A 23,907-nucleotide genomic window follows, 5' to 3' on the forward strand; every position below is an offset into this window, starting at 1 on the left:
GGGCTTACTCTCAATGATGCATTAAACTTTATTTACATCTTTTTTTTCCGCCCTGCTTTTCGGGTGGGGAGGGGGGACGCCGTCCTCTAAAGTCAAGGGTATATAGGACTGCAGCCTGAATCCCATATCCTCAGCCCATGTCCCCGAGGAACTTTCCTTTGCTCTGAAGGTCTTTGCTTTAGCCTGTCAGAGAGTTTTAAAGTCCGGGGCTCCATCACTTTCTCTTTCAACCTCCGCCGCTGCCCCCCCCCCCCCAGCGCGCCTCCCCAATCTGACTGGGGAGGCTGGACAGCAAACTGGGGAGCGATAATAGGCAAGAAAAGAGGGAGTGAGCTCACCCCTCCTCGAGAGCCGGGATCCAATGGAATGAATGGAATATAAATACTAGCCAATAGGCAGCGTGCTCTGGGTATCTATAAAAGTGATGGGAAGGTGGGGGCCAGGTTCCATTCCCGGCAGGTCTTTCTGGGAGAGCTGTGGGGTTGTAAGAGGCAAAGGGAACAAGCGCTTTGCCTTTTCTCGTCTTCGAAGCCCTCGGTAAGTTTTTGGAGACCAGGCGGAGCAGCAGCAGCAGCAGCAGTTGCGATCCTCTTTAGCAATGGAATGAGACTCCTCTTAGAGATGCAGGCTGGGAGGAAAAGGAGATCGGGTGGTGGCGGCGGCTGTTGTTTTCCTTTTTAGGAAAAAGCAGCCAAGAAATTGCATAGGGATAAAGAGAGCTTTTTTTTTGGCGGGAGGTGGGGTTGCCCCAAGATGCGCGTTTGTGCGCTTCTTGGGCTTGGAAGGGAACGAAGGTGCTAGATTTTATTCCAAGGCGCGGGGTGGGGGAGAGGACGCAGCTCAGAGCTAGGAATGCGTCCACCATAACCAAGAAACAGAGAGATGCTTCAAACATTGGATGCCTCACTTTAAAAAAAAAATCTTCTGCTGCAGGTATATTGCTAGGACGCCTCAGTCCGGCTCAGCTGATATTTAGCAGGGTGTTCGCATCCATTCATCCCTCGCCGAGGTCTCCAAAGAAGGCAGAGGAATGCGTTATATAATGGGGACTGTTTCATTTTCCATTATTTTCCTCCCGAGCTAAGCGAGCGAGAGGAGAAGAAAGAGAGCCCTAGTAGCGAATGAGGACTTTTTTTTTTTAAAAAAGGGGAATATTAGAAAATATCTGGATCGGTTCTGCAGAGCAGAAGTGTCCCCCTTGAGAGTGGAGAGAGAGAAAGAGGCGCTGCGGAGAAGCCCCAGGAATCTGGGCGCGCTCGCCGCGTCTCCCTCCCCCGAGCCGTGGCGCTGCCGACTTAGGAGCTGCAGCCAGCCAGCCAGCCGCCCCTCTCCAAAACGCGGGTCTCGGCTCGCCTTGGCTCCGCGGTTCTCCGGGCTGCCCTCGAGCTTCGAGCAAGGCAGAAGGAGCCGGGTGCATCGCGGCCGGCGGGGCGAGGCGGGGCGGGGCGGCGAGAGCGCGGCCGTGCGCCCTGGGCGCCTCGAGCCCGCGCCCTGCCTGCCTGCCTGCTCGGCTTCCCTGCGCCCTCCGAGATGCACCAGCAGCCGGCAGTCCGTGCCACCTGCTCCTCGCCAAAGCGCTTCCTAGCGCGCGGCCCAGAAGCGTCGGCCGGATTTCCAGCTTCCTCGCCCCCTTTCCCGCCTTGCTGCGCATCCCGGACCGGCTTTTCTACTCTTGCAAAAGAGAGGCGAGCCGGGGCCTGGGGCGCGCCGAGAGGCTGGGCTGCTCTCGCTCGCTTTGCACGCCTCTCCCGGGAGCCCGGATCTCTCTCTCTCTCTGCAAGCGAAACTAGGCACCCTTTAGGGCGCGCGTAATTTTGCTAGCGAGGAGCTTGCCTCTTCTGCCTCTCTGCAAAAGAAGCCTCCTCCTCCCCGGCCTTGAAGGTCACCCCTTGGGACCGAGGAAAGGAAGGGAGGCGCTCGGTAGCCAAGCTCTTTAAAAGCTCCTGGAGGAAGCGCTTGGGCGGCTTGTTTTCTATTCCTGGCGCTGCCACCGATGCAGCGCCTTGACCTTGGGCAAATCTCTTAGCGACGGCTTCCCCTCTCTTGCGCTGGCCCCGGAGGCGACCTGTGCCAGCCGGAGAGGGAGCCGGGGACGGGGAGACGGGACTGAGCCATGTTTGCCAAGTCGCTGGCATTCCTCCAGGAGGGCAGGTGCCAGGCAGGCAGGGTGTTTGAATGGGCAGGTAGGGCAGGCGGCAAGGTGACCTTGCTCCGTGGCCCAGCCTCCTTCCGGAGAGCGATTGCTAAGCCAGTGCCCTGCGGGAAGAGGCGAGGCGACGGCAACACCCTCTCTTCTTCTTCTCCCCTAGCCAGTCAGGTGCCAGCCATGCCATTCTCAAACAGCCACAACCTCCTGAAGTGCAAGTACTCTGCGGAGGATGAATATCCCGATCTGAGTGTCCACAACAACCATATGGCTAAAGTGTTGACCTTGGAATTGTATGCCAAGCTGAGGGACAAAAAGACTGCTAGCGGCTGCACCGTGGATGATGTGATTCAAACTGGGGTGGACAACCCAGGTAAAAAAATAATAATGGACACCTGCTTTGATCCGGATCTGTTCTCCCTCCATTAACGAGGAAGTGCTGCTTTGAAATGGCATCTGGAAGGGGATTCAACCTTGAAGCCTCCAAAAGGCCTGGCTACTTTAAAAAGCCTTGGTGCAAAAGCCCTTGACCACCCAAAACCTTTATTCAAGGAATATAAATCCGGTCATTACATGCAATGGCTTCCACAGTCTCCCAGGAAATCCCTATGTAAATACCCTGCTAAATATGCAAACTGCGGCACAAGAAAATTTTTTCTTTTTAACCCAAGTTCTTAAAACTGAGGCTGTGTTACATATATTTTAAAAATTTCCCTTCCTTGGTTGTCTTCCGTGGCACTTCTTTGGCAAATTAAAGGGGAGCAGATCTTGGTGACCTTTTTTGCTGTCTTAACGCTGCTGTGTTTGCGTTTGTTTTGTTTTTGTCACACATTCTCTCTCTAGCAAGGATAAAATGGCCCTCTTTAATAACCAGAAGCTGCCTGCCGATGAGGAATACCCAGACCTGAGCGTCCACAACAATCATATGGCCAAAGTCCTAACCCCGGAATTGTACCAGAAACTGAGAAAAAAAGTAACCTCTAGCGGCTGCACCGTGGATGATGTCATTCAGACTGGGGTTGATAATCCTGGTAAAAAGCCTTGATTGAGATTCTTCTCTGGACCGGTGGCTTTTTGCTTAGGCTGGCATTGACCCCTGTGTATGTGTGTGTCTCTGAAGCCGTAGCTGTGATTGCAGAAACATTCCAGAAATTTTACGAGAAGTGTGGTTCCAATGAAACAAGTTACGCAACTGAGCCGAGCTCATAATTTGTGATGGAGTTTCTTAAGGCTTGCTTTTCCCCCCACCTCACACTTCCTAATTTGGAAACAGTGCCCTGTGCCATTAACCTTAATGGCTTTAAAAGGAGATTAGGAAAAGACAGGAACGTGGTTACTAGTCACGATATCTATATGTACAGGATCAGAGCTGGAGTTCTCTGAAGATTGGTTGCTGGGGAATGGCAGCAGGAGAGCAACGTTGCTCTTGTGCGTTTGGGTTTCCCTTAAAAACTCTCCCTCCCCACCCAAGGTATACCTTGGAGTACCAGACATTTGCCTGAGGGCTGCTCTCTTGACGTCCTGCTTGTAAGTTTCTCAGATGTCTGGGCAGCTAGGTTGGAGACAGGATGCTAGACTAGGTGGCCTCTAGGTTTGCAATTTTTTTTGGGGGGGGGAATCTGTGTTAACAACTGGACAGGCTCCTGAACTGTGTGCAGCTTTGTATAATAGCAATTGCATCATCTAAGCAGTATGACATTTCCGAACAAGGTTTTTTTGGCCTTCATGGTCCTATATTGGTTCCAGGCAATACATACTTTGGTTAGCTCCATTGGAAAATAGTTCCTTAAAGGATGGCACCCCCCCCCCCCCCCAGACAGCATAAACACACACAGCATGAAGCTAGAATGTATGCCATGATTATGTGAATCACAGGATTTAGCGCTGGGTGCAGAACTTGGTTTCCTGGGAAACTTGGCTGGCTGATGGAGAGAAAATGTTTGCAGTCCTTACTGTTGAAACTTCAGAAGCCAAAGGATTCTCTTGATAAAATTCCAGAGGTTTGAGTGTGAAGCTTCTTCATAACTCCTTGTTCCTGCAATATTAAATGGTGCAAAAAGGAAATGAAAAAATAACTAGAGTTATGCAGGAAGACGGTTCTCCCTCCCCCTCAAATTGCATCATGCGTACTAGCTTCAGAATCTTGATTAACTGGGTCAGAATTTTAATGTTGATGCTGAAAATACAAAGCCCTGTAAATGAGAAATGGTGGCCAGACTCTTTGAAGAGGCCAGTATGGGGCTTGCCAAGCTGTAACCTTCCACTGGGTGATTATATTCCTACGTGGAATAGATGCAATTGAAATCAATCAACTTTAGTCCTTCGGTTTCAATGGGTCTACTCAGAATATGAATGACGATGGATAATTGCCCATTGTCAGTAATCTGCCAGGCTCTTTCTCAATACTAGGCAGTGCCCCAAAGCTAGAAACTCTTTGTAATATCAGTGAACAAAACCCAGTTAATTGTGACCGTCCAAGTCTAGTTTTGCGATTTCATCATAATGTTGAATGGGGACAGTGATCCAGGCACCTTTGCTAAAACTAGCTTTCAAAAAATATTGCATTTTTGTTGTTGATGTAAGCTGGTGTTCCGGATGCTCATATGCATTTGTCTGCAAACTGCAAAATTGATTGAATTGGGCTTCGGCCTTTACACCACAGTGAAACATGCTTTACTTATACCTTATAAAGTGAATGGCATACAAAATCTGTTTTTGTTCTTCCTGATGACTTGAGTGCATGAAGCTGTTGGTATCTTGGAACTACACTCGAGCACCATCCAAACGTTGACTTTTCTGGCTTCTTGACCTCTGTAGGGCACCCCTACATTTTGACAGTAGGATGTGTAGCCGGTGATGAGGATTGCTACGACGTGTATAAGGAACTCTTTGACCCCATTATTGAAGACCGACATGGAGGCTACAAGCCTACAGACCAGCACAAGACGGACCTGAATGCCGATAACTTGCAGGTAGGAAAAACCTCTTTAGGTTTGTTGGAATTGCATTTTAAATTGACCTTACAGGCCTGACAGGACTTCAGTACATCTGGAGGGGGGAGGCAAAAGCTCCCTTGGCCTGGGACAATATCATAGGTACTTGCCAAATGTTACACCCTGCCTAGGCAAAAGCGGAACAGGCTTCCTTGAAGGCATCCTTAGTTTGACCTTGATATTTGCATGGGTTGACTAGGATCACTGCTCCTGCTGGAAGAATAGTAGACTCAGACTTGTAGAGTTGGGGAAGGGACACCTCCTGCAATGGAGGGGTTTTAACGAAAGCATCCACGACAGATGTCCATCCAACCTCTGCTTACAAACCTCCAAGGAAGGAGAGTCCAAGGGAGACTGTTCCAAGGTCAAAGAGCTCTTGCCACCAGAAAATTCTTCCTGATGCTTAGTTGGAATCTCCTTGAAACTTGAAGCCACTGGTTCGAATCCTACCTTCTAGAGCAGGAGGAAACAAGTTTGCTCCCTCTTCCACATGACAACCCTTGAGATATTTGAAGATGGCAGTCACATCCCCTCTTTTCTAGGCTCAACATACTCAACTCCCTCAACCCTTCCTCATATGGCTGGTAATAAAGTAATAAACTCCCCCAAAGAGCATGTTAGCACAGCCACCGAGACAGATCCAAACCCGTATTTCTTAAAAGAGGTGATTCTTTCCATTAAAAAGCCCTAATAATGGCTGTCTAGGCATATATGCAGACCTAGATAATGAGAATTTATTAGGCTTGGTTGTGTGTAGGGGGTCAAACGCCATTTGTAGATTGATACTTATTGTGAGTGCCTGGTGGCTAGTGCTTCTTGGAGCAATTCTGGTGGGACATGTTCCTCTTAAAGCAGGCATATGGTGCCTCTGAATGAGGTTGGTGCAGGATTACCAGTGTGGTGTAGTGTTTAAGAGCGGTAGTCTCGTAATCTGGGGAACCGGGTTCGCGTCTTCGCTCCTCCACATGCAGCTGCTGGGTGACCTTGGGCCAGTCACACTTCTTTGAAGTCTCTCAGCCCCACTCACCTCACAGAGTGTTTGTTGTGGGGGAGGAAGGGAAAGGAGAATGTTAGCCACTTTGAGACTCCTTAAAGGGAGTGAAAGGCGGGATATCAAATCCAAACACCTCTTCTTCTTCTGCAAAGTTAACCCCTCCTCCCTCTGTGCCCCACTCATCCCAGTGTGAAGCTTGGAAGGAAGAACAATTCCTAAGGAAGGAATAGAGTAGCCAGCAATATTTTGATTGTCTGCATAAAACCGATAGTGCTACATGTGGCTGAGAAAACCGATCTGTCTATACCTGTAGTTCTCAGACTTTTTTCTCTGGGCCACACTTTCAGAAGAAAAAATTGCTCATGCAAACACAATTATTTTTCATGGGAAAACGAAAAGGAACAACTCTTTGCGGTGCTTGATTTACGGCACAGAACACAACTATTTTATAACATGGTTACAGGACATCCAGGAAGTATAAAACAATGTGGCTACGTATGATCAGGAATCATTCCCAAAATATAATAGATTGTCCTTGGATCTTCCTCCCCCACACATGTTGAGAACTACTGATCTATCCATTCACACAGCCAGGGATGCTGGGATTGAATGAGCCCTAGATCACGTTGATGGCTGTTGATTTTAGTGGTGCCATTAGGTAATCTTGGACTTTTAGATGTAATGAGCTTATGGGGCCCCCCTCTGGTAAGCTGTGTTACTTGCGAATGCGGTAGGCTTGACTTGCTGCGCTGGGGGTCTCATTCTGCTGTGTGGGGCCCGGGATCTCAGCCCCCAAGTCCTAACCTGAGTGAGCTACTGGCTGGATTTGACCAGCAGCAGTCTTCCTGTGTGTTTGGAAGGTAACTTCTTTCCCGTTTAATGTTCTGTGTGTGCACATAAACACCCGCACACTAAATCTATGGTCCCGTCCACACCATATATATAAAAAACACATTTATACCATTTCAACAGTCAGGGCTTTCTCCAACGAATGCAGGGAACTGGAGTTTGTTAAAGGTGCTGGGAATTGTTACTCTGAGTAATAAATGGGAATCCCAAGGGTTCTTGAGGATGCAGCGGGGGAACTGTGGCTGTTGAAGTGGGATGAATTTGCTTGGATGTCGATGTGGCCAGAACTTCTTTACTTTAAATTGTAGCCGCTTCCCAGGATTCCTAGGTGGCCTGATCTTCTGGACAAACTGAATCTTGCCGCTCTTCCTCCTTGACCGCATCCAACAATGGGGAGGGCTGTGGAGCAGGGACAGGACACCTGCCTGGAATGCAGAAGGCCCCAGGTGGAATCCCCAGCACCTCTAGGGAGGGCTGGGAGAGATCTGAAAACCTGGAATTTCTGTCAGTTGGTGTGCCAACAATACCAACGATGAAACTGAAACTTGTATTTTATCATGTAAACCACCCTGAGATCTTGTGAATAATAATAATAATAATAATAATAATAATAATAATAATAATAATAATAATGGCAGCAAACTGCCTTATTAATATAGTAATCCCAAGAGCATTCTCTTTAGCAAGTCTGCCATTTATGGCCAACGTCCTGTCTCTTAATATGGACATGAGCCATGTAACTATGACTTCTCCCCTTCAGGGATTACTTTGCACTTTTCTGCGTGTGGATGACAAAATGCTGCTTTCTGCAGAACTCCAGGACCAGCGCTTTTAATTTAGATCAGGGTTTCCCAAACTTGGGTTTCTAGCTGTTGTCGGACTACAACTCCCATCATCCCTAGCTAGCAGGACCAGTGGTCGGGAATGATGGGAATTGTAGTCCCAAAACAGCTGGAGACCCAGGTTTGGGAAACCCTGATCTAGATGCTGGCTGTGCTTGAAATGTTGTGGCTGCACCATCGTCTGGATAGCTCAGTTGGCTAGAGCATGGTGCTGATAACGCCAAGGTTGCAGGTTCGATCCCCATGTGGGACAACTGCGTCTTTATTCCTGTATTGCCGGGGGTTAGACTATAATGATCCTCAGGTCCCTTCCAACTCTACAATATATATATATATATATATATATATATATATATATATATATATATATCATGGCAGCTGAGAACTTGTGATCTGCTGGCTGGGAAATGCATCTGCACCATCTATAATGCATGGCTGTGAGGCAGGCCATTAAAGTTTCAGCGCAGAAGCTTTGCCGAATGACTTGTGTTTTAATTCCTGGGTTGTTGCACTCATTAAATGCTGGGCAGGACAGCCTCGTCTGCGGTTGCACCGGGGTTGGTTCTAAGGCGTTCCTTCCTGTATCTTGCAGGGTGGCGACGACCTGGATCCCAACTACGTCCTGAGCTCACGTGTCCGAACTGGTAGGAGCATCCGTGGCTTCTGCCTCCCGCCTCATTGCAGCCGAGGAGAGAGGCGTGCTATCGAGAAGCTGTCCGTGGAAGGTAAAAGGTTCTGGCATTTGCATGCTGCAAAAAAAAAAGCAGCAAGCGGAGACTCTAACCCATAGCCCTGAACGTAACCTGATCACGTGGGACGAGGAAGAATGCAAAACGCATGAATCATTCAAGCCTTGTATACGATGACATGCGAGTTGCAGTTAAACAAGGCGCTTGGGACTGAATCCTCTCTGGGTGCGCCCCCAGTTTAGGTTCTTGGCAGCATTTAGGAAGCTGGCTCCTCTGTTCCATAGCACCTCTTTAAAAGACAAAAAGGACTGCATTGTTGTCTCCAAAAGGTGAAATGTGGAAGAGGAAGTTTATTGTGCAATAAAGGCAAGCACACAGCCAGACAAGCCACACCTGCGGCAGGAAGCTGGAGGAGTTCTGTGTTCTTTCCCATGCTTGCATAATAAGCCTTGGCTCCTCCCAGGTATGCAAAAGCATACCTGACCGCAGATAAGCAAACGTTGCTCCTTGATATGCGACAACTTAATAGGGCAACAAAAGGGTTGAGAATAGTGGGCCCGGATTCCTCTTTTTCTCTTCCCCCATCCCTGACTACCTGGGGAAATTGCCAGCTAAGCCGGTGGAGAATAAAAAAATTATATATAAGCACACCTGAGTTGCCGTGCTAAGCTTGGATTTGCTGCCATCTTGGTATGCTGAGGTCATGTCTGCGGCATGCATTTGAAGCACATGACTTCACCCAAAGAATCCTCAGAATTGCAGTTTAGCGGAGCTACAATGATCAGCACCTTCAACAAACAGCAGTTTGCAGGATGGGGGAGGGGGAGCCGCATGAATCGAATCTTAGCTTTGGGACCCAAGGGTCATCTAGACCAACCCCCTGCAATGCAGGAATCTCGGCTAAAGCATCCGTGTCAGATGGCCATCCAACCTCTGCTTAAAAACCTCCAAGGAAGGAGAGTCTGCAACCTCCCGAGGGAAACTGTTCCGCTGTCAAACAGCTCTTACCATCAGAAAGTTCTTCCTGATGTAAATTGAAGCCATTGGTTCAAGTCCTATCTTCCTTTATGATGCGCATGTGTATAATCGAAATAAGAACGTTGTTTGCATTCCCTTTAAGATTGTGACGTGTTAACTCGTTTTTTTGTAAAAAAGAAACAAAAAACCCCATCAGTAATTCTGCAAGCCTCTCTTGCTTTTTCCAGCTTTGGCTAGCCTGGAAGGGGACCTGAACGGGAGGTACTATGCTCTGAAAAACATGACGGATGCGGAACAGCAGCAGCTCATTGATGACCACTTCCTCTTTGACAAGCCGGTCTCTCCTCTGCTCTTAGCCTCCGGAATGGCACGTGACTGGCCTGATGCCCGGGGCATCTGGTGAGTAACGCCCAGTAGAGGCAACCCTTAAAAAAAATGACGGAAGGAAGGAAATGGGGGGTGTGTGTGTGCCAATATTGACTTGGCAGGTAGCACCTGATATGTGAAGGTAGATTCTGGTCTTGCATGTCTTCAACAGACAGGAGGAACAAGCCCTGGTCAGTAAATAGGAGAATTAAGACCTTTTGAGCCATGATTAAAAAGCAATTGCTTCCAGTATAAAATGGCCTTAGGGGGCAGCCTTTGTCAACCTGGTGCCCTCCAGATGTTTTGGACAACAACTCTGACCACTGGGCATGCTGACCAGGGCTGATGGGAATTTTAGCAGCTTCTAGAGTTGCCACAGGTTAGCCACCATCCTGTAACTAAACTCACCTGGAGCCATGAGCCTGATTCCAAGGGAGGTGTTGATATCGACTGCTCTTCTCATAAAACAGTTTCACAACCTATTATCGAGCAGCTGTTCCCAAAGCAATGATATCCTCTTCCAGGATCTTAGCTTGGCCTCAAAGAATAAAGGCAACGTGAAGCGTTCCCTAGATTGCCCTGATATTCAGTTGTAGTGTGTGAATTTTGTATTGGGAGCAAGCCAAGTCATGCGCCAGGGAGTGCTGGTTCTGGGATGGGAATGAATCCCTTCTATGCAAATAAATTCAGCATTGCTCACTTCTCCAAGTAGCCTGGATTATAGATGTGGGCATCCCCCTCCGGTATGATTTAGGGTTGCTGTACATGAGAGGATGAGAGCTTTAAATGGCACAGCCATGTCTTGGCAAGAATATATGGAAGTCTGAACTTGTCCCAAAGTGAAGATCAGAGCTAGGAATTGAGGATTTTAAAAGCAGAATGCCAGTGACTATTGCAGGCACTGAAAATCTTTCAGTAAGATTTTATTACAACCTTTCATAATACAATACAGTAAAAAACCAACTGATCTAAACGAGAGACAGATGTATACAAAGTCCTCTCTCACAGGTAGATCTTAACTTGTCCCACACAGAAAATGGTGAACCCTCTCACCTGCAAGCTTCCCTTTCTTCTCCCATCCTGCCTCTCACACAGGGTCCTTTACCAAGCTTCCCTCACCTTCATCTGTATGCAAAACCTCTCATAAACACTGAGTAAAGGTAAAGGGACCCCTGACCATTAGGTCTAGTCATGACCGACTCTGGGGTTGCGGCGCTCATCTCGCTTTACTGGCCAAGGGAGCCGGCGTACAGCTTCTGGGTCATGTGGCCAGCATGACCAAGCCGCTTCTGGCGAACCAGAGCAGCGCACGGAAATGCCGTTTACCTTCCCGCCGGAGCGGTACCTATTTATCTACTTGCACTTTGACGTGCTTTCCAACTGGTAGGTTGGCAGGAGCAGGGACCGAGCAACGGGAGCTCATCCCGTCGCGGGGATTCGAACTGCCGACCTTCTGATTGGCAAGCTCTAGGCTCTGTGGTTTAACCCACAGCGCCACCCGCGTCCCTTAAACACTGAGTAGACAGTAACAAAACAACAACACAAAGAAACAGAGTAAAGTAGCAGCAAAAACAAAGTGGGGGGGGGAAATTAGAGATAAAAATATTAAAGGAGTAAAAAAAGAAATGAATTAAGAAAAAAGATAAAGAAAATTGTCATTGAGGAGGAGTTTATTTGCAAGGCACCTTCAAACCCTAACGCCCCATGGATTGGATCCTAACTAGACTTCCATTTATGGATGGGACTAAGATCCAGTAGATGTTCCTACTGGCAGAATTTCCACTAATTTACCTCACTGCACTGCAGCTCATGCTGTGCCCCCAAATCTCTAGAGCAGGGTTTTTTTGGGGGATGGTGGGACACAATAAACTCTAGAGGACAAGGAGATCTTGATAGCTGCTTCCCCCACTGTCTTCTACTGGTGGGAATGATAAGTTAGCAGAATTCCAGTTGTGGGATCCGCCTGCCAATGGGATCAAACTCAGGATCTCGGTCCAATCCCATTTTATCCTTGCAACAAACCAAAGTAGATTAGGCTGAGAAATGGCGATTTGCCAGGGCTCCCTACTTGGGATCCGAATGCAGATCGCCAGGTTTTGAGTGCATTGTGTTACCCATTGCACGACCCTGAGTTGTTGCTGTTTTAGAAACCCATAAGTGTTTACCAGATGGATCCCTACATTTTCAAGGTTTTCTTGTTCAGCTGAAAGCTAAAATAGTCAATCTGCGGTGTGCATGACATTTGGTTGAAGGCAGAAAGCTCAAAATCCCCTGGGGTAGTTTTGATGGCCATCTGAGAGGGGGGTGGGCTTCTGCAAAGTCACGGTGGGCACAGAAAGCGTCTGTGGAAGAAATCTCGAAAGCTACAACTGCAGATGGAGCAAGGTTTAAAAATGTGGCTAGCTAAACTTAGATCTATGGCTCGAGGAAAGGTTAAAGGAACAGCTCTCAATGCCGTCCCTGCCTTGTGTCCTTCAGGCACAACGACAACAAGACATTCCTTGTGTGGATCAACGAGGAAGATCACCTAAGAATTATTTCTATGCAGAAAGGTGGAAATATGAAGGAAGTTTTCACCCGCTTCTGTACTGGGCTAACGCAGGTAAATATAAGTGTGAGTCGAAGCAAGTGGAAGTCCCCTCCCTCCCTCCCTCCCTCCCTCCCTCCCTCCCTCCCTGTGTATGTGTGAGTGTTTGTGTTTTGATGTGGTGCAACCTTCTCTGCAGAGCTCAAAAGTGCTGACCTAAGTGTCGGCTCTAAACTCAATGCAGCAGATTGTGGCTTTGCGAATTCCCAGTTCAGGCAGAGGTGGTGGCGCAGTGTGAAGAGAATGCAGCTGCGTCCTGGCAACCGAGCCCCTGTGCCTGCGCTGGAGTGCTTCTTACCTTCGTATCCGGAGGAATAAGAGGTTTCAGGCAATTGACCTTGGCCATGTGCTCCCAGGGGGAAGGCCTGTCTCTGAAATTTCTGGAGAGCGCTGGAACGCAGGCAACCTTGCATGCTTAAAGCTGTCGTCCTCTACAGATGGAAACACGGTGCTCTTAGAGGTTGCCTGCATGTACGCAGCAACCTGGTAGGCTTGAACAGATGCTCTAAGGCACATCCATAGTGGAAGGCTTTTGTGATCTGTTCCTAAGGTGAGATGCTCTGAAAGGGGTAAGAAGGCAGGCTTCTTGGCAGGGGGTTGGACTCGATGGCCCTTGTGGTCTCTTCCAACTCTATGATTCTATGATTCTTCTGTGTTTCCAAATCTTGCATTAATCATTCGGATATTTAGTCACTGCCTCTTTCTAAGAAAAGAGTCAGTCGAGTGTGAGGCAGTAGCTACATATTGGGTGGGGAACCTGTCTCAGCCTGAGGGCCACTTTTCTTCACAATCAACCTTCCAGGGGCCACATGCTTGTGGTGAATGGAGCCAGCTGCAAAAGTTGGCAGAGAAACAGGTGCAGTTGGCAGTATCAAAACCAGAAGTTTTCATGCTCTTCCACCTCTTCATCCTGGCAGGCAAGAGGCATTTTTTTGCCTTTTGAGGACATACTCCTGAAGGGCTGCATTAAGCTTCAAGGCTGTGAGGCCATGTGGTATAGTGGTTAGAGTGCTAGGAGACCAGGGTTCAAAACCCCACTTAGCCATGAAGCTCACTGGGTGAGCTTTGGGCCCAGCCACCGCATAAGCTCCTGGTTTCATCTCCCTTTTATCATCGCAACTACACAGACCATTAGGTCAGGTTGAGAGACTGTGGCTGGCTTCCTGGCTGAGTGAGAATTTGAACCCTGATCTCGCAGGTCCCTAGCCCAACACTCTAACTGCTGCAGCTGACTGAATTTTACCACACTGCAATTATAGCCATGAGTAGGCCTTGTATCTCCTTAATCTTGAGAGAGGAAGGGGTTTCTTCATAATAGCTTGTCTTTTTTTTCCACCCCTGACACACCTAGATTGAAAACCTCTTCAAATCCAAAAACTACGAATTCATGTGGAACCCTCACCTGGGCTACATCCTGACCTGTCCATCCAACCTCGGGACAGGGCTCCGTGCCGGAGTGCACATTAAGCTACCCCACCTTGGCAAGCACGAGAAATTTGGCGACATCCTCAAGAAGCTGAGGCTGCAGAAACGGGGCACAGGTGAGGAACCCAAAGCCTGGACTTGGGGCTTTATATCAAATTTACTCCTTGCTCTTTTGGCAAGAGCAAGCGGTACTCGGGCTGTCCCGCAGACCAAGCCATCAAAATATGTGAAATGATCACAGCAGGCATTAAAAAATTGAACATTGAAAATTAGGGCTGTGCATGGCCGTTCTCTCGATTTGGTGGCCGGATCCAGCACTTTGGAATGGCCCTGATATAACCCTGAGGGCAGCCAGACACCGGTCAAAGCACTGAACCCACTTCATGCAATTGGAGCTGGGGAATAATGTGCAGGCTTTTTTTTGAGGGGGGGGGAGAGCCCTGATTAGCATACAGGGGGGAAGATAAGGTGATGACAATAACTTTATTTATATGCCACCCACCTGACCGCGTTGCTTCAGCCACTCTGGGTGGCTTGCAACAAAATATTAAAACACAAAAAACCCTCAGGTCCAGCTGTTAGGCTCTAGGTCAGGCACAGGGAACCTTCAGGCAAATTATGCTTGCTGGGGTGCTGAATCGGCCTGCAAACCCTCAGCCGCAGCCGAGAACATATGGCAAAGCTGTGGTTGCAAAGGAGCCTTGGAGTCCATTCCTGATTATTCCTTTGCAAGCAGGGCTTGCCTTCAACGCCAAAAGTGAGCCCTGCTGGGATTGGTGCTATTCAGGAGCTCTTGAGTGTAGCCAATCCCTGCTGTTCATCACTCTTCCTGCTTTCCGCAGGAATCTTTCCAGCCATGGTTTGATTTCAAATAATAATAATAATAATAATTTATTATTTGTAGCCCGCCCATCTGGCTGGGTTTCCCCAGCTGCTCTGGGCGGCTTCCAACAAAGATTAAAAATACATTAAAATGTCACACATTAAAAACTTCCCTAAACAGGGCTGCCTTCAGATGTCTTCTAAATGTCAGGTAGTTGTTTACTTCCTTGACATCTGCTGGGAGGGCGTTCCACAGGGTGGGCGCCACTACTGAGAAGGCCCTATGCCTGGTTCCCTGTAGCTTAGCTTCTCACAGTGAAGGAACCGCCAGAAGGCCCTCGGCGCTGGACCTCAGTGTCAGGGCAGAACGATGGAAAGGAAGAATTCAGACCTGCACCTTTGAAGTTGAAAGTGCCTGGTGCAATGCAACATTGGCTGACAGACAAGTCAGTGGAAGGGAGGCTGCATCTGGCCTTCCCCACTTCTGCTCTTGATAGTGCTTAAAAAAAGTATATAGTCAGGCAGTGGTGCCTATTAGGCAGTGAAGCCAAGGTGGGGCACCCTTTGAAATTCCTCAGGACAAGACTAGGGTTGCCATATCTTGAAGGGCAAAAAATAGGAGAGCTTGAGCTGCTGCCAGCCCGAGAAAGAGGTGCATGGGGTCGTAGCCACACCCATGCACCTCTTTCCCCGGCTTGGGTTGGCAGTGGCCATGGTGTGCAGAGCAATCCTGAGCTGCTGCCAGCCTGAGCATACGCAGGATCCCAGCTCCTACCTGATATTTGCTATGACGGCCTCACTCTGTGGTGGTGCTTCCACTTCCAGGGCACAGCGCCCTCCAAAGCATGTGCATGACCCCCAGCCTCCCCCCAATATTTAAGGAACCCCCCAAATCCAGACATTTCCTTTAAAATGTAAAAAATCTGCCTGGATGAGCATGTTGGCTCCCCAAAAGAGGGCATGTCCTGGTTTTCTCGGACGTATGGCAACGCTAGAAAACAGTTAAGTTGAGATAAACGTGTGATGTTAGTTAGCCATTTGCAAATGGCATCCTGTAAACCTAAGAGGCTGATTCCTAAAGACCAAGGTAGTGGAGAAAAATCTGTTTTAGGATTCGGTGCAGGAAGGCATAGATCAGGCATGGCCAAACCTGGCCCTCCAGATGTTTTGGGACTACAACTCCCATCATCCCTAGTTAAAAGGACCAGTGGTCAGGGATGATGGGAATTGTAGTCCCAAAACATCTGGAGGGCTAAGTTTGCCTGGCATAGATGGACTCTGTATTCCTAAATTTTTTAGAGCTGCAGCATGCTACTCGTGTTTTGGAATTTATATCTCCTTATTTGAAGGACCACCCCAAAGCCAGCCTCATAAGTCAAAATAGTTAGAAATAACACAGCAATACAACCTCCGGTGCAATGAAATAAGTCATAAATTTGGATCCCATTGTTCGCTTTATTGTACTAGCCTGGCTGTGGGGAACGTCTTTCATCCCTTCAGGCTAACCTTTATATGCTGCTAATATATAAAAATATCAAAGTGGTTTACAACAACACATAAAAACATATAACGAAAAAAATATTAAAGTTAAAAACAGACCCATTTCTGTCTAGCTTCAGGCCTGGTTATGGTACTAAAACAACCATTACTGAGGCTCCTGACTTTTATTAGGAGAAAGAGGCTAGAGATCATCTATTGATTCTCGTTGGCGTCTCCCTGTCATTCATCACCATTGACGATGGTTTCTTTCTGGAGAGACTGTTGGGAGAAGGGAGCGCCATGCTTATTTAGGAATATATATATATATATATACAGTGGTTACATACGTTTCAGGTTACAGACTTCGCTAACCCAGAAATAGTACCTCGGGTTAAGAACTTTGCTTCAGGATGAGAACAGAAATCGTGCAGCGGCAGCGGGAGGCCTCATAAGCTAAAGTGGTGCTTCAGGTTAAGAACAGTTCCAGGTTAAGGACGGACCTCCGGAATGAATTAAGTTCTTAACCTGAGGTACCACTGTATATATATCCCACAATTCATAAATATCAGAGCAGCTGACAACAATCGTACATAAAAAAACCCCATAGAGTAGAAACAATATAAAATATTTAAATCGGAGTTCGGCAGTTACAGAAGGATATTTTCTTAATTGTTGGCATAATTTTGTCACCATGCAACGTTTTCAAAAGGTATTTGAAGGTGCGATTAGAAGGCACCTGCTGAATCTCTTTCAGAAGAACTTTCCGCAGGGGCGGATCAGTGACACTAAAGACTCGGATTCTTGTTGCTGTCAGAGGAACCTTGCCAACGCAGGAGATGGGCAGCAATGTTCCTGCAGACTGTTTCGACAGACCGAGCTGGATATTAGGCTTCAGGTGCTCCATGAGCTACCCTGCACCCAAGTTGTACAGGGCTTTATAAATCAATACAAGGACTTTGATGCTTCATTGACTTCACTCCTCCTTGCGGGATCAGTAGCAAAGGAGGGAAACAAAGATGGCTGCCAGCCATATGGGAAAGAAACCCTGTGAGAAAAGGTTGAAGGAACCGGAGCCTAGGGAGTGGTGGGTCCAGCTCTGTGCGCCTTCTAGCGGCCTCCTCATTGTGGGAAGCGAAGCTACAGGGAACAGGGTCTTCTCGGCATTGGCACCTGCCCTGTTGAACACCCTCCCATCAGATGTCAAGGGCAGGGGTGACAACTTGAATAAAATATTGTGGGAGCCTGCATAATCGATCACATGATGAAGTGCGCACACACTATTTGAATGGGAATGCCCATCAACTTTGTGGGGGCCCAGCCCACCTCAAATATTTTATTGTGGGGGCTTTGGCCCCTAGGAGTTGGCTCCCTATGCTCAAGGAGATGAGGAACCAGATAACCTCTAGAAGACATTGGAAGGCAGCCTGTATAGGGAAGCTATTTAATGTTTCATTACTTTTTATATACTGTATTTTCCCATGTATAAGACTATATTCCCCCCCCCATATTTTTTTTAGTTTAAAATTGGGGGTCATCTTACACATGGAATGTTGAAATTATTTATTTCTTAATTTTGGGCTCAAAAAATAGGGGTCGTCTTATATATGGAAAAATCCAGTATGTTGGAAGCCACCCAGAGTGGCTGGGACAAGCCGGTCAGATGGGCACGGAGTACAAATAATAAATTATTATTATTATTATCTGCAGGGCCAACTTGGGTTTTATGCAGAGTTCTTGGCTCCCTATGGTCAAGTAGATGATCCTCAATTTGATCCTTTTCCTTTTTGGTTTTCCTCAGGTGGAGTGGACACGGCTGCGGTGGGAGGCGTGTTTGATGTCTCCAACGCTGACCGCCTTGGGTTCTCTGAGGTGGAGCTGGTGCAGATGGTGGTTGATGGGGTGAAGCTGCTGATCGAAATGGAGAAGCGCCTTGAGAAAGGCCAGTGTATTGACGACCTCATCCCAGCTCAGAAATGAAAAGCACTTTAACACCCCAGCTCTCCCCCATGCTTCTTCCTAACTTATTGGATAATTAATTAAAAAAAAAATGATGCTCCAATCAAAATCCTGGAGTCGAAAGAGAAATTTCCACTTAGTAACACTTGTAGAAAGTCTTCCATCCATATGTGTTAGAGTTTATTTTTTTGATGGCTGAAATGTCACGGAGAAAATGAAATAATAAAAACCATTGTTTGGCCTGACAAATGATTGATTTGTTGCCTTCTGTTTTTCAAGGGCGTTTAGTGGCTTCTGGCTCCTCAGGGGGTAGTGGGAATTGGGGATGAACTAAGATTATAAGATAATTTATCCTTTGACTCTGGCTTGCTTCACCAACATCATTCTAGGGCCATTGTGGAAATCCTGAATTGATATATACCCAGAACACTCTCCCTCCCTCTCTCCCTCCCCCATATTTATGTATTTTCCTCTATAAAGAAACATGTAAGATTTGCATGCCTCCCAGTTGAACACCCTCCCATCAGATGTCAAGGGAAGGGGTGCCAACTTGAATAAAATATTGTGGGGGCCCAGCCTACATAATCGATCACATGACGAAGTGAATGAGAATGCCCATCAACTTTGTGGGGGCCCAGCCCTCTCAAATATTGTGAGGGTCAAAGCACCACAGCCCCTAGGAGTTGGTTCCCTATGGTCAAGGAGACTGACTGCAGCATGAGGAATGGCAGGCAATCCCAGATGAGCTATACAGTGGTACCTTGGGTTACAGATGCTTCAGGTTAGAGATGCTTCAGGTTACAGACTCTGCTAACCCAAAAATAGTACCTTGGGTTAAGAACTTTGCTTCAGGATGAGAACAGAAATTGTGTGGTGGTGGCGCAGCAGCAGCAGCGGGAGGCCCCATTAGCTAAAGTGGCACCTCAGGTTAAGAACAGTTTCAGGTTAAGAACGGACCTCTGGAACGAATTAACCCGAGGTACCACTGTACTCCCATAGAGACTACCTTACACTGCGTTTAAAACCAAAATTGCATTTGGATAGAAACTGTTTCCCAGGCGGCTAGTCCTAGTCTTTATAACCTTCTTCCAGAAGGCAGAAGCTGAAAGAGATAATTTCCGGGGTATGCACTATCCTGCACTATTTCTGTAGCTTTCTTACGACACCTGGAAGCATAGATTTGATCCAAGGTGGGAAGAGTGCACCCAATTATTCTCTTCGCAGTCTTTACAACCCTGGACCTTTGCCCTGTCCTTGCATTCCACAGGTGTCCAACAGTGGTGTCAGATGTGTGGTGGCATCTTTCTGCACTGCTGCTCCTGCTTTGTAGGAGTTCCAAGTCACAGCTCTGGGCATCCCTCCTCCTGATCAAAACAGCCACTGCAGTTCATGGCTGGGAAGTCCAGTGCCCTTTCTTTGTTATGGACCACAAAGGCAGTGTGGTATGGCTGAGAAATGCAGGCAGAGACCAAAAGCCCAGGGTTTTCATTGTCTCTTCTTCTGCCTTCATGCAGGGCCTTCATCATGCCATTTTATTCATACAACAGCCCTTTGAGGGAGATTGAATTCAGGGGTAGCCACAGGCCGCAAATCAACCAAATCTATGGCTACAAAGAGATTTCAACATTGTGTTTCTACTGTGTTGGTCCCAATGCTGTAAGGAGTGGACTACAGTGGCTTTGAGGGTTCATGTGTCTTGAAATACCTGAAGGACCTGTCAGGCTTGTTCTCCTGTGGTTCCAGAGGTCTAAAACTAATGGGTGGAAATTGCAAGGACATGGGAGAAGCTTTTTAAACAGTGGAACAGATTGCCTTGGGCCATGCTCTCCTACCTAAACAGGCATTTAGGTAGAAGTTGGGCATATGCTAAAGTTGCATCCTACATTCAGCAGGAGGGTTAGACTATAAGATCTCCTTTTAACTCTATAATCCTGCAAGTGACCTTCAGGTATACAAAACAAGACTGAGTGTCAAATGAACATACAGATTACATATATATATATGAGAGTGTAACAGTTACAAAAAATTCTCCAAGCACTTCAAATTATTATATCAAGATCTCCTGGGCTGCATCCCAGCTGATGCTTCATCAGAATGAAAGGGAGAATTTTTCACAGCTGTAGACTCCATTTATAACTTCTCTTTTGACAAAATTGTGCTAGGTCATCTGGTACACTTCTTCTGCAACAACTCCGTGCGGTAACAAAGGGTTTGTTGTTCCCAAAGACTATAATATGAAGGAAAAGTTTCAAAATCTAGAAAGGGGTGACCTTGCTGTTGCATAGAATAATAATAATAATAATAATAATAATAATAATAATAATAATAATAGTAGAAGTAGTAGTAGTAGTAGTATTTATATCCCGCCCATTTTAAAAGTAAAATAGTTGTTTATTGCCATGACATCTGCTGGGAGGGCGTTCCACAGGGCAGGTGCCACTACCGAGAAGGCCGAAATGCTTCTGCTCTAACCACTGCACAACACTGACCCTCTTGCCCACTTGTCAGGACGATGGCACAGATGGCTAGCCTACACTGAGCACTCAAACAACCACCTTGCTGAGTGATTGCACAACCACCATGCTGTTTTCACTTGGACCACATCTGCATCATACATTTCATGACCGTCATGGCTTCCCTACAAAGAATTCTGGGAACTGTAGTTTGTCAAGAGTTTACAGGAGACCTCCTCAGCACCCTTAATGAACCGCACTGCCCAGTATTCTTTGTGGGAAGCCATGACTGTTAAAGTAGGACAAAAGTGCTTTAAATGTATGTTGCAGGTGTGGCCTCAGTAAGTAAGCTATTCACCCATAACTATACTTGCTCCTGAGAGAGAGCTGAATATTCTTTCATTTACAAACACCGCACACCTTGAGAATTATATTCAGAAGTCTAATGGGGGTCTGGGGATTCTCCACACGGCTCGTTGAGACTGCAAACATACCGTTGATGCTTATCTCTATCAATTTGCAAGCAGAGAATATTTTTCTTCCCCTCAGTGTGATATGTGCTTTGCAGGTAAACCAGGAGAATCGAGACCTGGTCAACATTTCAAAAGGAGATTTGGGGCCATAGGAGCCAACTTCCTGGGGCACTGGGTGCCCGAGCACCCACAAAATTCCTGACAAATTTCAGTGTCAGGGCCATGCACACTGCGTGGCACCCCCGGCCCCCGGTACCCAGAGTTGCAGGGCCAAGTTGGCACTCCTGCTGTTGACATGCTGTTTGTTAAGTTGTGGGCGAACATATCAGACAACACAGCGATTCTTGAAACAGCTCTTCTTTATTCAGATGCCAGAACAGAACTGAACTGAAGGGCTCAGTCAGCCTGCTTATATAGAGCTCCAGAACAACGTAACTGTTGCAACTTTCTAAAACTATCCAATCACTGAACGTCACTTTCGATCCTTCATTTGCATACAAACTATCCAATCACTGAACGTCACTTTCGATCCTTCATTTGCATACAAACTATCCAATCACTGAACGTCACTTTCAATCCTTCATTTGCATAACTATCTACAGTATCCCCCTGCTGGCCCAGGGTGAGAACTTCAGTACATAACACTGTTGACACCCAGCTCTATTTCTCAGTTACGTCAGAATCAGGAGAGACTGTGAGACTGGCTTAAGCCTTTTCCTGGACGCAGTGATGGAGCAGCGATGCTTCTGGACAGCGGCTGCCGGAAACTACAGGAGTGGATCGTGCTCATGTGCTTGAATCCTGCTTGTGAGTTTGCCACAGGCATCTGGTTGGCCACCGTGAGAAAAGGAGGCCGAACTAGGTGGGCCATTGGCCTGATCCAGCAGGCTCTTCTTGTGTTCTTATGGATGAAGGCCAACAAACTGAATCCTGGTAAGGTGGAGATTCTGTAGGTGAGTGGTTCTCAGGTCTGGAAGTCGGGGAGTTCAACGGTTCTGGGCAGCATCACACTCCCTCTGCAGGAACAAGCTTGTACAGTGGTACCTCGGGTTACATATGCTTCAGGTTACATACGCTTCAGGTTACAGACTCCGCTAACCCAGAAATAGTGCTTCAGGTTAAGATCTTTGCTTCAGGATGAGAACAGAAATTGTGCTCCAGCGGCGCGGCAACAGCAGGAGGCCCCATTAGCTAAAGTGGTGTTTCAGGTTAAGAACAGTTTCAGGTTAAGAACAGACCTCCAGAACGAATTAAGTACTTAACCCGAGGCACCACTGTAGTTTGGGGGATGCTCTCAGAGCCACCTTTGTCACCAGAGGCTCAGGTGACCTCTGTAGAAAGGAACACCTATTATCAGCTTGGGTTGATAACGGGACAAACTGTGCCCTTTCCTGGACAGGGATGCTTCATGGGCTGGTGACCTCACAACAGGACCACTCTAATACTCTCTACCTGAGGCTTTCCTTGTGACGCTGAAGTTAGTGCAGCATTCTGAACAACTTAGGACCACCTAAGGGTCTTAGGACTAATGATGTGTCTGATGCCCCCCCAATTCCTGCTGCATTTGCTTTCGTATGTTTTTATATTCCTGCCTTATCAGTTTTAGGTTGTACATTTTGTAAGGACCCCGCAGATGCAACAATTGCCCAGAGAATGAATTCTAGGCATCTTGTTAAGACAAGAAATCCTCTTGCTTCGGTGAGTGGCTTGGCAAACGTGATTCAACCTTTCCTTGCTTCCACGAAGGAGAAATATCAAACGGGTGTATACTAAATAGGAGTGATGAGTGTTCCCTACTACAAAGTAGATACATACCCTAAATTGATTTAGATCATTCATATATATATGAATGAGGAATTATGAAAGTGCAGAACAGAACATGGTGGCCGCTAAGAATACATCGGGGTGTTCTGACACAAGCAATTATTCTTATTGTGTATTATTGCGATGCTAGCAAAATCTTTGTCACCGTGTGTGTGTGGAGGAAGGTCTTATAAATGATGTACATAGATGTCAGGGAGTGCAATTTGTTGCTGTATGCATTAAGTCAGGGGTTGGCAGACCAGGGTAATGAGAGCTGTGCTTTAAATTAGAAATCTGATGTGCACTAGCCAAAGCCAGATGTAACCATATAATTATTGGGGGTGTGCGCACGCACACACACTCACTTGGCTCTGGGTATGGCAGTCATGGGGCTTTTTTTTAGTGAAATAAATAATGTGCATTGACTGCCTGCTAGGGTTGGGGAGAGAGATTCGATTCAGTTGCCATTTCAAGGGGAAATTACTTAATTCACCCCTTTCAGGAACAATATGAGAACTGAAATACACCAATCTTCAAAATTTGCACTTCTCGAATGCAGTTCACTGGGTACGTTAATGTGCACAAAAATGAACACATTAGTGAAAATAACATACCTTGTGCATTATGTTATATATTATAACAACATACACAATGCATTCAATTAGGAGAAGCTTCACCAAAATGTGTATATCTGGCAAAATAGAAAATTGTGTGCATTAGGAGAATTTTGCACTAAAATACTGATTAATTTTTATGAGGACCTTTATGCCGGGGGTGGGGGTGGGGAATCACAAACCGGTGTGGAAATGTGAAGACCTGAACTTGTTGTTGTTGTTGTTGTTTAGTCGTTTAGTCGTGTCCGACTCTTCGTGACCCCATGGACCAGAGAACGCCAGGCACTCCTGTCCTCCACTGCCCCCCGCAGCTTGGTCAGACTCATGCTGGTAACCTCGAAAACACTATCCAACCATCTCGTCCTCTGTCGCCCCCTTCTCCTTGTGCCCTCCATCTTTCCCAACATCAGGGTCTTCTCCAGGGAGTCTTCTCTTCTC

The 23,907-nt window shown here is 47.1% G+C and overlaps 1 protein-coding gene across 3 annotated transcripts; it reads left to right on the plus strand.

The window, feature by feature from the left end:
* Nucleotides 1–381: 381 nt before the first annotated feature.
* On the plus strand, nt 382–18,375 carry CKB (creatine kinase B). Of its 3 annotated transcripts, none has more exons than XM_079953875.1 (8): nt 382–537; nt 2,310–2,519; nt 4,964–5,118; nt 8,417–8,549; nt 9,719–9,890; nt 12,336–12,459; nt 13,796–13,985; nt 17,969–18,375. In XM_079953875.1, exons 2-8 carry the CDS (start codon nt 2,327–2,329, stop codon nt 18,145–18,147), a joined length of 1,146 nt encoding a protein of 381 aa, XP_079810001.1. In that variant the 5' UTR covers nt 382–537; nt 2,310–2,326; the 3' UTR covers nt 18,148–18,375. The 3 variants fall into 3 exon arrangements, with proteins under 3 accessions (XP_079810001.1, XP_079810000.1, XP_079809999.1); XM_079953874.1 differs by lacking the exon at nt 2,310–2,519 and adding an exon at nt 2,990–3,177 and having other exon boundaries at nt 391–537; XM_079953873.1 differs by having other exon boundaries at nt 417–537; nt 2,314–2,519.
* Nucleotides 18,376–23,907: the final 5,532 nt, after the last annotated feature.

This window comes from Podarcis cretensis (assembly GCF_951804945.1).
Source record: "Podarcis cretensis genome assembly, chromosome: 1".
NCBI lineage: Eukaryota > Metazoa > Chordata > Lepidosauria > Squamata > Lacertidae > Podarcis > Podarcis cretensis.